Source organism: Phacochoerus africanus, chromosome 15 (assembly GCF_016906955.1).
Source record: "Phacochoerus africanus isolate WHEZ1 chromosome 15, ROS_Pafr_v1, whole genome shotgun sequence".
NCBI classification, from domain to species: domain Eukaryota; kingdom Metazoa; phylum Chordata; class Mammalia; order Artiodactyla; family Suidae; genus Phacochoerus; species Phacochoerus africanus.
Window position 1 is genome coordinate 9,069,213 of NC_062558.1, and position 13,319 is coordinate 9,082,531.

General features: G+C 44.8%; 1 protein-coding gene across 1 annotated transcript; it reads left to right on the plus strand.

Annotated features, from left to right (window-relative positions):
- Positions 1-913: 913 nt before the first annotated feature.
- NEFM (neurofilament medium chain) lies at positions 914-6,189 on the plus strand. The gene is made up of 3 exons (XM_047760378.1): positions 914-2,020; positions 2,753-2,877; positions 4,079-6,189. The coding sequence occupies exons 1-3, from the start codon at positions 941-943 to the stop codon at positions 5,697-5,699; spliced, it is 2,826 nt and encodes a 941-aa protein (XP_047616334.1). The 5' UTR covers positions 914-940; the 3' UTR covers positions 5,700-6,189.
- Positions 6,190-13,319: the final 7,130 nt, after the last annotated feature.

Consider the following 13,319-nt stretch of genomic DNA (forward strand, 5'->3'; position numbering starts at 1 on the left):
CTGCCCCTGCCGAAGTGCGGACGTTCCCCCAAACGTTAAGCTGAAGGCAGCGCCATATCCCACTTTTAATACAAATAAATACCCTGGCCCATCCTCTTTGTCCCCATCCCGAAGCCTTCAGGCTGACCGTTCCTCAAAGTCTTTTTGATTTTTTCTTCTAGGCCCAACTCGGAGCCTGCGCTCATCTCGGGCTGCTTTAAGACACGGAGTGGGGGAAGGGGAGGGAGGCAAGGGGAGATGGGGATGGGGGAGGGGCGGAAAGAAGGGGGAGGGGGGGAAGGAGAAGGGGGAAAGAAAAGGCTGGAAAGAAAAAGAACCCGGAGGAAGGGGCTCAGAGAGAAGGGAGGAGTAAGTGGGACTAAAGAAGGCTTAAAGTGGAAGGGAGAAGAGATGCCAAAAAGAGGAGGAAGTGATTAAGCACAGAAGATGGGTAAAGAAAAATTAATGGAGAAAGGGCAAAAGAAGAGAAAAGCGTGAGGATAAGAGTGCAAAAGGGGGGGGGGGAGGAAGAACAAGGTGGCCATGGGGTCGTTAGGAAAGATGCCCCAAGTGGGAAAGTGACTAAACAAAGAAAGGCCATTGGGTGAATACTCGCACCAAGGGCATAAAATGCAATCCGAAGGTGAAAAGAAATGGAGGGGGAGGGGTTGAGGGGAGACAGGTGGTCTGGGACCCAAAGAAGAGCTAGGGGGAGGGGCCGGGGCCAAGGCATCAAAGTCCGGGGTCCCGGGCGGCGTGGGCCCACGTGGAGCCGGCGCTGAATCACTGCTGGGCTGTCTTCACCCCCCCATCCCCCGGCCCGGTGCCCGCAGTCCCCGCCTCCTCGGCCGCCGCCTCCACGGGGCGGGGCCCTGGCCCGGGACCAGCCGCCGCGGCTATAAATGGGCTGCGGCGAGGCCAGCAGAACGCTGTGACAGCCACACGCCCCGAGGCCTCCAAGATGAGCTACACACTGGACTCGCTGGGCAACCCGTCCGCCTACCGGCGGGTAACCGAAACCCGCTCGAGCTTCAGCCGCGTTAGCGGCTCCCCTTCCAGCGGCTTCCGCTCGCAGTCGTGGTCCCGAGGCTCGCCCAGCACAGTGTCCTCCTCCTACAAGCGCAGCGCTCTAGCCCCGCGCCTCACCTACAGCTCGGCCATGCTCAGCTCCGCCGAGAGCAGCCTCGACTTCAGCCAGTCCTCCTCCCTGCTCAACGGTGGTTCCGGGCCGGGCGGCGACTACAAGCTGTCCCGCTCCAACGAGAAGGAGCAGCTGCAGGGGCTGAACGACCGCTTCGCGGGCTACATCGAGAAGGTGCACTACCTGGAGCAGCAGAACAAGGAGATCGAGGCGGAGATCCAGGCGCTGCGGCAGAAGCAGGCCTCGCACGCCCAGCTGGGCGACGCGTATGACCAGGAGATCCGTGAGCTGCGCGCCACACTCGAGCTGGTGAACCACGAGAAGGCTCAGGTACAGCTGGACTCGGACCACCTGGAAGAAGACATCCACCGACTCAAGGAGCGCTTCGAGGAGGAGGCACGGCTGCGCGACGACACCGAGGCGGCCATCCGCGCGCTGCGCAAAGACATTGAGGAGGCGTCGCTGGTCAAGGTGGAGCTGGACAAGAAGGTGCAGTCGCTGCAGGATGAGGTGGCCTTCTTGCGGAGCAATCACGAAGAGGAGGTGGCCGACCTGCTGGCTCAGATCCAGGCGTCGCACATCACGGTGGAGCGCAAAGATTACCTGAAGACTGACATCTCGTCGGCGCTGAAAGAGATCCGCTCCCAACTCGAGTGCCACTCCGACCAAAACATGCACCAGGCCGAAGAGTGGTTTAAATGCCGCTACGCCAAGCTCACCGAGGCTGCTGAGCAGAACAAGGAGGCCATCCGCTCCGCCAAGGAAGAGATCGCCGAGTACCGGCGCCAGCTGCAGTCCAAGAGCATCGAGCTCGAGTCAGTTCGAGGCACCAAGGAGTCCCTGGAGCGACAGCTCAGCGACATCGAGGAGCGCCACAACCACGACCTTAGCAGCTACCAGGTAAGAACCGCGGCTGCGCGGCCAGCCTGCGCCAGCGCCAGCGCCGCGCGCCCCCGACACTCAGGCCCGCGCCCCGCCGCTCTCTCTGCCGCGCTCCCTAGTGGCCGCTGTCCAGTGCGCGCGCGCGCGACGCAGACCCAAGTTAGAGGCTCAAAGCGTCCTCGCCCCTCCCCATCCCTTTCACCCCCCTCCCTAACGCACCATCCCTAGCTCTGAGAGCCCTGACCTTTTTCAAAACGCGCTTCTTTTCCTCGGGAGTTCTAGTTTTGCACGCTTGCGCATTTAAAGTAGGAGGTATACATTTGAGTAGTTGATAAAGCAGCAACTTTAGGATAGCTGTGCAGAAACTCATATATTCTCAACTTTTCCAGCCGTGATCGGAAGAACTCCCCCAATTGGCTTCAGCCCAAAGGGCTCAGATGGGAAGGGCCAGGTCAGCCGTGGGGTTTCCCCATGCATGTTTGTTTCCTGCTGAGACGTGTTCTAGATCCGCTGGTCCCAGTGCGTGATGTGCCCAGGAAATGTCTAGTTGTCTTATTGATCCTGTTTGTTGTTTGTTTGTGAATTCCTGAGGTTTTTTATTTTAAGAGGGGTGGTCTGGGGGCGGTATGAGAGGTTGGCCAAGCAGGAGGGAGTTAAGGGAGGGGGGGGGCGGAGAAGGAGGGAGTAGCCAGTGTTTTGCCAAAGAAGCGGCCATTTGGAAGGATGAGTCTGTGGCTGTGTCTGTTTCAGGACACCATCCAGCAGTTGGAAAATGAGCTTCGGGGCACAAAGTGGGAAATGGCTCGTCATTTGCGAGAATACCAGGATCTCCTCAACGTCAAGATGGCTTTGGATATTGAGATTGCTGCGTACAGGTACCATGCTCACTGTGGACTGGCAGAATACTAACCGTACTGCAGAGGCTGGGCAGAACCTGCACCACTTAAGTTAAAGCAATCAGGCTTCAGGAATCTTAAATCAGTGCCTGGTTTTCTTTCTTAATTAAAAAGTAATTTCTCTAAAGAATTGCAACTTTTTATGCAGCTTTAAAAGAGTAAACATTAGTTAAAATAAAGTGTTTTGAGGGAGGGCACTTATTAATTTCAGTGCTTAAACTTTTGCTTATTTTAGCTAAAATGTTCTCTGAATATTTGAAATAAAAACAATTTTAGTTTTTAATATTTCATCTAGCGCTTTCAGCTTTTCAACTTTATAATGTCAAGGACAAACACCAGGACATTCCATTACTGTTTCTCTGTGACAGCTTGCTGTTGCCATCATCTGGCTGAGAAGAAATGTAGATTGATAGAATATATGTTTTTCATTTAGATTTAGATTTATAGATCTAAATATATATCCAGAGATAGAAAGATTAGAAATCTATTAACTGTTAAATCTATTAAATCTATTAATTGATGTCACCTTACCATTGACTAAGTTCATAGTTGAAAATCCTTCACTAAACAGTTTTTTTCAAACTACCAATAAAGTCAGTAATATTACAAGAATATATTGCACTCAACTAAGAACCATCTATATTTTCAGGAAGGCTGACAAATTATGTAAAATAGACACTTTATGATTAAAATTACAGGCCAATTTATAACTTGATACACACATTAGCACTTAGATATGATATATATATATATATATAGCCTGAATTCTGATATATGCTAAATAGCTTTGTAAAACTTTTGAGTATTATATTTGCTAAAAGACATTTAGTAGATATCTGAAAATCCAAATACTCAAGAAGGTCACTTAAGAGTTTTTCGGCCCCTACAGAGCTCTTCAGAATATTTGTCTTGTACCAAATGGGCTGCGGCAGAGCTGAGATTTGATCGCTGGGTGTAGGTAGGAAACTATTGGGCATGGTTAGTTATTGCATTGGGTGATTGGCTGATTGTCCCTGAGATCTGTCTCTGTCATTGACTATGACAGTGAAATGATAGCAGGTATTACTTCTTGTGATTCTCTTTATTCAAAGGTACCTACCACATTAGCCAAAATGTAATGAAGTTCAAAAAGCCTGGTGAGATTTTAATTATGCCTTGTCTTCTTCAATTACCTCCTCAGGAAACTTCTGGAGGGTGAAGAGACCAGATTTAGCACATTTGCAGGAAGCATCACTGGGCCTCTGTATACACACCGACAGCCCTCCATCACAATATCCAGTAAGATTCAGAAAACCAAGGTGGAGGCTCCCAAGCTAAAGGTCCAACACAAATTTGTTGAGGAGATCATAGAGGAAACCAAGGTGGAGGATGAGAAGTCAGAAATGGAAGAAGCCCTGACTGCCATTGCGGAGGAATTGGCAGTTTCCATGAAAGAGGAGGTCAAGGAAGAAGAGGCTGAAGAAAAGGAAGAGAAACAAGAAGCTGAAGAAGTTGTAGCTGCGAAGAAGTCTCCGGTGAAAGCTGCTGCACCTGAACTTAAAGGAGAGGAGGAAGGAGAAAAGGAGGAGGGAGAAGGCCAAGAGGAAGAAGAGGAGGAAGAAGAGGAGGGCGCTAAATCAGACCAAGCCGAAGAGGGAGGATCTGAGAAGGAAGTTTCTAGTGAAAAAGAGGAAGGTGAGCAGGAAGAGGAAGGAGAAATTGAGGCTGAAGGTGAAGGGGAGGAAGCAGAGGCTAAGGAGGAAAAGAAAGTGGAGGAGAAGCGTGAGGAAGTGGCTCCCAAGGAGGAGCTGGTGGCAGAAGCCAAGGTGGAGAAGCCAGAAAAAGCCAAGTCACCGGTGCCAAAATCACCGGTGGAAGAGGTGAAACCCAAAGCAGAAGCTGGAGCTGGGAAAGGAGAGCAGAAAGAGGAAGTCGAGAAAGTGGAGGAAGAAAAGAAAGAAGCAGCAAAGGAATCTCCCAAGGAAGAGAAGGCAGAGAAAAAGGAGGAGAAGCCAAAGGACCTGCCAGAGAAGAAGAAGGCTGAATCCCCAGTGAAGGAGGAAGCAGGAAAAGTGAGCCCAGAGAAGGCTCCATCCCCAGCAAAGGAGGAAGCAGGAAAGGTGAGCCCAGAGAAGGCTCCATCCCCAGCAAAGGAGGAAGCAGGAAAGGTGAGCCCAGAGAAGGCTCCATCCCCAGCAAAGGAGGAAGCAGGAAAGGTGAGCCCAGAGAAGGCTCCATCCCCAGCAAAGGAGGAAGCAGGAAAGGTGAGCCCAGAGAAGGCTCCATCCCCAGCAAAGGAGGAAGCAGGAAAGGTGAGCCCAGAGAAGGCTCCATCCCCATCAAAGGAGGAAGCAGGAAAGGTGAGCCCAGAGAAGGATGCCAAAGAGGAGAAGCCACAGCAGAAGGAGAAGGAGAAAGTGGAAGGAGAGGGAGGGAAGGAGGAGGGAGGTTTGAAGGAATCCAGGAAGGAAGACATAGCCGTCAATGGGGAGGTGGAAGGAAAGGAGGAGCAGGAAACTAAGGAGAAAGGCAGTGGGGGGGAAGAGGAGAAAGGGGTGGTTACCAATGGGCTAGACGTGAGCCCGGCAGATGAGAAGAAAGGGGGTGATAGAAGTGAGGAGAAAGTGGTGGTGACCAAAAAGGTAGAAAAAATCACCAGTGAGGGGGGAGATGGTGCTACCAAATACATCACCAAATCTGTAACCGTCACTCAAAAGGTCGAAGAGCATGAAGAGACCTTTGAAGAGAAACTCGTGTCTACCAAAAAAGTAGAGAAGGTCACTTCCCATGCCATCGTAAAGGAAGTCACCCAGAGTGACTAATATTTGAGTCCATCGCAAAAGGTTAAGCCATATGACAATTTCCAAATGCATGTGATTGACAGCTTCAAAACAGAACGGGTTCTCCCATGGGGGCTCCAGACATTGTATTTTACTTTGTGCAATACGAGGGACCTGCATGCAAGCTCAGGGTGCTCCCTCCTCAGTCTTTGGGTGATTCAAATGCATGATACTGTATGTACCTGGGGAATTGGCCAATTTCCTAAGCTGTTGGAAGGGGGGCACTAGCGGGGATGTCTTGAGATGTATTATACGAAGAACCAACTGAGCCAAAAATAATAAATGAAACACAGAACTCTCTTAGCCTTAAGAAAGCTATATATGAATAATTATGTTTACCTCACTGGTGCATTTAAAAAGGACTTTTGTTCATGGGAGAACCTCGTTGACATGCACAGTTTGCAACTTTTCCGTTGATTGATGTTAAACGTCACAGCAGTATTTGCTCAATAAAGGTCATATTGGAAACATAGTCGGTTGCTTGGTGTCATCATTTCAGAGTGAATTCTCCACTACCTGACCCCTTCTTTCCCTACAGTAGATTATTTGGGGGGATTCTAAGCGACTTGCATTTTTTAATTACTGGGAAAACATAATCGCCAAAAACATTTTCAGGTGTCAAGATCTTTATTTAACCCAGTCTTTACCCCCAAATTTTAAAATTTTATTGTTGAAATAAAAATAAAGCCCTCTGATAAAAAAGTAAGGCTGTGGGATTAGAAGTCTTCAGTTTCCAGGTGTTTGAATCCCAAACCAGAACTCAAAGACCCTCAAGGTGAGAGGAGCAATAGAGGAATCATAATGTGCTCCTTGGAGTTTCGGACACAGAGGACCTTGTGGCATTTAGACTGATGAGTCCAAAAGAAGCAGGACTAAAATCGCTAACAGTCCTGATAAGAAACATGCAGTCTCAGTTGCATGGTTCTGATTCTCTCTCTCTCTCCATCCCTCTCCCTCTCTCTCTCTCTCTCTCTCTCTCTCTTTCACACACACAGACACACACAGAGGTTTACCTGCAGCACTGATTCTTGATTTGGCTGATGGAGATTTATACTTTAAGTGTTTTACTCCTAGGGGGAAATAATGTCAAAAAAAAAAACACAAAAAAACAAAAATACTCCATTTAGAAAAAGCAAAATAGATTCACTGAAATAAGTAATTGTTTTTAGATTTAAGGCCTGGAAAAAAATAAAAATAGAATCAAATAAAAATGTTAAAGCCTGATCTTGACCAAGGAAATAATATAACTCCCTTTTCAAAATGCATCTGTTCTAAACCTTAATATTTATGTTTAAAATCACTAATAATATATTTGTTCCAAGTCTGTATTTCTTTTCTTAGCTGTAAGGATCAACCCAGGAATACCATCATGGATGCTCTTTTTAATGACTTTCATTAGCCCTTTGCCAGTCACAATTTTTGCTCCATCTCTGTATCATTTGTACAATTACTTAGCTACATTTTTGTCTTTAAAACAACCATGTTTATACACTCATTTTTCTAAAGCAGTAATGTCCATAACATCCAGAGTGAAACTGAATTTTTAAATATAATCAGCAAAAACTTACTCTAGTTATATAGAATTTTAAAATTTGTAAAGAGTATATTGGAAAGATACAGCATAAATTCTAGGATGGAGGAAATCAGCCAAGGAGGCATCTGGTGGGAAAGACAGTTGGGAGAAGAGAGCAGATGTCATCATGCAGTCCCAGGGCTGATTCAGCTTGAAACTTTGTGTCAATTCATTGGCAGTTCAGGAAGAGAGCATACACTTGCTGACCCCTTGGTCAGCAGAGGAAGAAGCATTTGGACTGACATTGATACCAACGATACAGCATAATGTCCCCAAAGAAAGGACTGGGAGTTGTTGCCTAAAGTGGGAATAGAAGTTGGATTTATACAAGCTATTTGGATTCTAAAATACATGCAAAATATATAGCCATTACTATAAAAACATTCATCTGTCTACACCTAAAACGCTCTCATTACCAGTGCTGACTCTTGAGTCTAGAAACCCCTTTTTGTAGCATATTCTGTTTAAAAATGACAGGATCAATTAGCAACACCCCCATGTCCCCAGCCCCCCTCCCCCAGCCCCACTCCCACCCTCCTACTCAAGGCCAACACTAGAGACTTGTCCTTTCAGCTCCTAACTTTGCTTTCTTTCCTGAGAAGGAAAGAATTTCATAATACTTCTCCATATTCCAAAAGACAAGCCATTGTTCTGCCCTCTTTAAAAAGAATAGAACAACATACCCTTGATAAGCCAAGCAGCCATTTCTAAACATCAGATTGCTTGGTTGATTCATAAATGCAATAAATATTTACTGTGGACTATGGCTCAGGCACACAATTATCTTCCCTTCCAGAATTTATTAATTCCATCGTCAATGACAATTGTTGTACCACTATTTAAAGAGAAATTAATTTGAAATTCATGTTTCCAAATATGTTCAGTGACAGGGAGGAACTACATTCAAAATGAAGCACAAACCTCCAAGGGTTTAGAATGTCTTTTCTCTGCCTGCAGTCAGCCCCTGACTACAGAGACATTGGGCCATTGAAAAATAGGATTCCTACTTTTCCATTAGGTTGCCTTAGAGATGCCATTGTTCTTTAAATATTGTAAGAAATATTAAGGCTAATTAGTTCTCAATTTTCAAACATAGGCACAGGATTTTAAAAAAGACAAAAACAAAAACAAACAAACAAAAAAAACTGGAGTTCCCGTCGTGGCTCAGCTGTTAACGAACCCAACTAGTATCCCTGAGGACAAGGGCGCGATCCCTGGCCTTGATCAGTGGGTTAAGGTTCCAGCGTTGCCATGAGCTGTGGTGTAGGTCGCAGACACGGATCAGATCCCGAGTTGCTGTGGCTGTGGCGAAGGCCAGCAGCTAAAGCTCCGATTGGACGCCTGGCCTGGAAACTTCCATATGTCTCGGGCGAGGCCCTAAAAAGATGAAAAAAATAAATTAAATTAAATTAAAAAAACTTTCTCTGAGTCACACAGCTAGTAGATAAAACCCTCACAGTCCAGCTCCAAAGCACAAAGTCTTAACCCCTTGTAATACACTGCCGCTCAAATCCATCCATCATGGTCGTCTCATTGTAAGGAGATTCTGCTGTATTCTCTTTTTTCTCTCCAGATTGAAAGAAAGAAAATAGCTCTATTCGATGCATCTTTCATTTAACATGCTTACAGATCTCTTCACATTAAAGAAAAAAAAATGCCATGGCACTGTTCACCTCATGAGAAGAATAAAAAAATCCAGATACCAAGTAAGTGGCAATTCCCTCTACCACAGTAGCTTGCCGTGTACAAAAATGTGGCAACCACTTTTTCATGGTAACTTTAATATTCAATAGAAAGAAAAGTGTTATTTCTAGAACTTCCTTCTATTGCCAGTCAGTGCAGAGACAGTATTAAAACATTGGGATATTCATTTCCACAACAAATAGGTTAGTTGTTCCAGTTTGGAGCAAGTTATTTTTTCTTGGCGGTTTACATAATTTGCCCAAAGGGAAACAGGAGCTATTTTTAAGTGAATTATTTTACTGAGTCTTCACAAAATTCACCCACTGCCAGAGCTCCTCTACCCTCAGAAGTGTAAAACTTTGACAAAAGCACTGGATTTGAGTTCAAATCCCAGGTCTATAGAAAGTAAAATTGTGCATTGTGGGTCTAGGATATTATCCCTCTAAGCTTCTGCTCCAGAAGTTTGTGTTCCTGCTATTCATACGTTAATTTTTTTTTCTTAAGATCCATACCCATGGTATATGGAATTTCCCAGGCTAACAGTTGAATCAGAGCTGCAGCTGCCTGCATACACCACAACCATAGCAATGCAGGATCCAGGCCACATCTGCGACCTACACCACAGGTCATGGCAACACCAGATCCTTAACCCACTGAGCAAGCTACAACAGGATCTCAATATGTTAAATCTTTTTTTTTTTTTTCTGCTTTTTAGGGCCACACCTGTGGCATATGGAAGGTCCCAGGCTAGGGGTCGAATTGGAGCTACAACTGTCAGCCACAGCCACAACCACACCAGCACTAACTCTGAGCCATATCTGCAACCTACACCACTGTTTATAATATGGCAGATCCTTAACCCACTGAGTGAGGCCAGGGATCGATCCTGCATTCTGATGGATACTGGTCAGGTTCATTACCCCTGAGCCACAACAGGAACTCCCATATGTTAAATCTTGCTTTTTTTTTTTTTTTCCTTAGAGCTGAACTCGCGACACGTGGAGGTTTCCAAGCTAGGGGTCAAATCAGAGCTACACCTGCCGACCTATGCCACAGCCACAGCAACATGGGATCCTTAATCCACTGAGCAAAGCCAGGGATCGAACCCAAAACCTCATGGATCCTAATCAGGTTTGCTAACCATCGAGCCACAAAGGGAACTCCCCATATGTTAAATGTTAATGTCCGCTGTGAAGGAATTTGGATGTGAGGTCTTTCTGGGATGATTAGGTCATGAGAGTGGGACCCTTATGAATGGGATTGGTGCTCTTATGACAGAGACCCCAAAGAACCCCCTTGCCTCTTCCACCACATGAGAACATTGAGAAGACAGCCATCTATGAATCATAGATGGTTCAGTCCTCTATGAACCATCTAGCTTTCACCAGACACTGAATCCTGATAGTTTGACCTTGCACTTCTCAGCTTCCAGAGCTGTGAGAAATAAATTTCTGTTGTTTATAAGCCCTCCAGTCTATGATATTTTATTTCAGAAGCCCAAACCGACTAAGACAGCTTCCACTTCCTTATCTGTAAGGAGTGTTAACATACACTCCAAAGTGCTGCCGAGGTCATTAAGTGAGATGACATCTGAATAAAGTGCCTGCTACCATAAGAGTGGCCAATCAAAGCCATTAGTTGAATGAACTGAATTTAAAATTGAATTGGAGTTCTCTGGTGTCCTAGCAGTTAAGGTTCTGGCATTGTCACTGCTGTGCTCAAGTTACTGCAGTGGCTCCAGTTCAGTCCTTGGCCTGGGCACTTTCATATGCTGTGGGCATGGTCAATAATTTTTTTTAAATAAATAAAATTGAACCAAAGATATAGGTACAAAATTTATTTAATTTGAAGGTATTTATTTGAACGTTAGTTTCCTTATACAGTATTTCAGTACAGAATGCATTGCAATGAGTTTACCAAAATAAGTATATGATATAAATATATATGTACTCATACGAACATATATTTCCTTATCAGTGTACACTGATCATGCATTGTATCATACCCTGAAATATATTCATTGTTCATATAGAGAATATGGGTGGAAAAGAACTGCATTTTCCACTGCAATCAACTATAGAAATTGCTTAGACATTCAATAATCCATCTACATAACATGCAACTTAAAAACTTCTTGATGCAAATTATTTAAAACAATATTGAGAATAAGAGAGGAGTTCCTACTGCTGCTCAGATTCCATTCCTGGCCTAGGAACTTCCGTATGCCACCAGTGTGGCCAAAAAAGGAAGAGAGAGAAAAAGAGAAACAATTTTGCACTAGCCCCAGGAGGAAAACTTTAAGTCCTCAAGTCCATACATATTCATTACACTCAACATCATAAGGCAAGGCTCTTGGAATATCTTCAACTTCTTATCTGAGGTAGTTTGAACATGATCATACCACGTCTTCAATAGCTTATTAAGTCATTTCTCTTAGTTAAACATTCTAGTCTTAGAAGACAGAATGGTCTTAAAAAACTAACAGCATTCTTGTTTCAGAAGAGAGCATAGTTTTAAAAAATTTTTTTAATGATCAAAAGCCCTTTTCTGGGAGTTCCCGTCGTGGCGCAGTGGTTAACGAATCCGACTAGGAACCATGAGGTTGCGGGTTCGGCCCCTGCCCTCGCTCAGTGGGTTAACGATCCAGCGTTGCCGTGAGCTGTGGTGTAGGTTGCAGACGCGGCTCGGATCCCGCGTTGCTGTGGCTCTGGCGTAGGCCGGTGGCTACAGCTCCGATTCAACCCCTAGCCTGGGAACCTCCATATGCTGCTGGAGCGGCCCAAGAAATAGCAACAACAACAACAACAAAAGACAAAAGACAAAAAAAAAAAAAAAGCCCTTTTCTGGTAATACTTAAGAAAAGAGTAATCCAGGAGTTCCCATCGTGGCTCAGTGGTTAATGAATCTGACTAGGAACCATGAGGTTGCGGGTTTGATCCCTGACCTTGCTCAGTGGGTTAAGGATCCAGCGTTGCTATGAGCTATGGTGTAGGTTGCAGATGCAGCTCAGATCCAGCGTTGCTGTGGCTGTGGTGTAGGCCAGCGGCTACAGCTCCGATTCAACCCCTAGCCTGGGAACCTCCATACGCCACGGGAGCGGCCCAAGAAATGGCAAAAAGACCAAAAAAAAAACAGGAAAAAAAAAAAGGAAAAGAGTAATCCTTCTAAAGACCTAAATAGCACATTATAGCACTTACATAGGCCTGCGTGCCTATAGCTCTGTTTGGGATTTGTGTTGGAGGAGATGGAGGGAGGAAAACTGGGACAAGAGCACAGAATCAAGGGCCCAAGAATTTGTGTGACAGTATTATCTCCAAAAGGCAGACACAGGAGATTCTGGATTCTAAATTAAGACCGTAGTATCATAAGTCAAGGGCCAAAAACAAATATCCTAGGCATTATCTTTTGGGATTCTCACATTCATAAGAGAGCAGGCTGCAACAGCTATGAGAGATCCCAATGAAATTAGCCTCTTTGTCTAGCTGGTTCTCATCTTTTAAAGGAATTTTGGTGAGGAGAGTAAAACATCAGTTCACAAGAGGGCCTCTAAATATTCTTAATGTTAATTATTTATCATCACCTCCAGTAAATCACAGATGGGTTGAAAACAGAGTGGAATAGCCCGAAGAGCTTTTTTTGTCCTTAGACCTGGGAAGCTTGAACCTCAGTATATAGCACAACACTCCATACACCTCCCATTTTAACATGGAAATTTCAAGGATGTTTTGAATCCTGAGACAATGCTTTCAAATCTTTCTCAATTCAGACATCAAAATTTACTTGAAGCCAGAAAGACTATGTCAACTCCAGGAAACTTTGCACTTGAAAAAGTGTGTGCTAATAGTCAGAAGAATAAAAGGTTAAAAGTTATTAACATTAATATACAATATGCGAATATATGGGGGAAAAAAAAGAGGAAGCTTGTCCTCTGCTTTCTCTAGAATTCTTTCTAATCAAGGCTGCCTAGTGGTTTCTGGACCAGTTTTCCAAGTGACCTGAATAAAACTATAAATTTAAGACGCAGTATAACAATGTCTGACAAATACTAGGGGCCTAGTGACTGGTGAATGGTTCTTGCCATTATTATTAAATAAAAATTAGAAATAAATACCTTAAAATGTAGTGTGTAGCAAATTATTACGTTTCTAAGAGAAACACACAGAATTCAATCTAGAGCAAAACTTCAAATGGTAGAAGAATTTGATATATTAACACTTAAACTCTACTTAATAGTTGCTACTTAGAATCATAGAATTCTGAAGGTCAGATTAGCTTCTTTTTTTTTTTTTTTGTCTTTTTGCTATTTCTTGGGCTGCTCCCGCGGCATATGGAGGTTCCCAGGCTAG

Coding starts and splice junctions, on each gene's coding strand:
- NEFM (XM_047760378.1), top strand. CDS start 941: ATGAGCTACACACTGGACTCGCTGGGCAACCCGTCCGCCTACCGGCGG. Junction 2,021..2,752: donor ACGACCTTAGCAGCTACCAG/GTAAGAACCGCG, acceptor TGTCTGTTTCAG/GACACCATCCAGCAGTTGGA. Junction 2,878..4,078: donor ATTGAGATTGCTGCGTACAG/GTACCATGCTCA, acceptor TTACCTCCTCAG/GAAACTTCTGGAGGGTGAAG.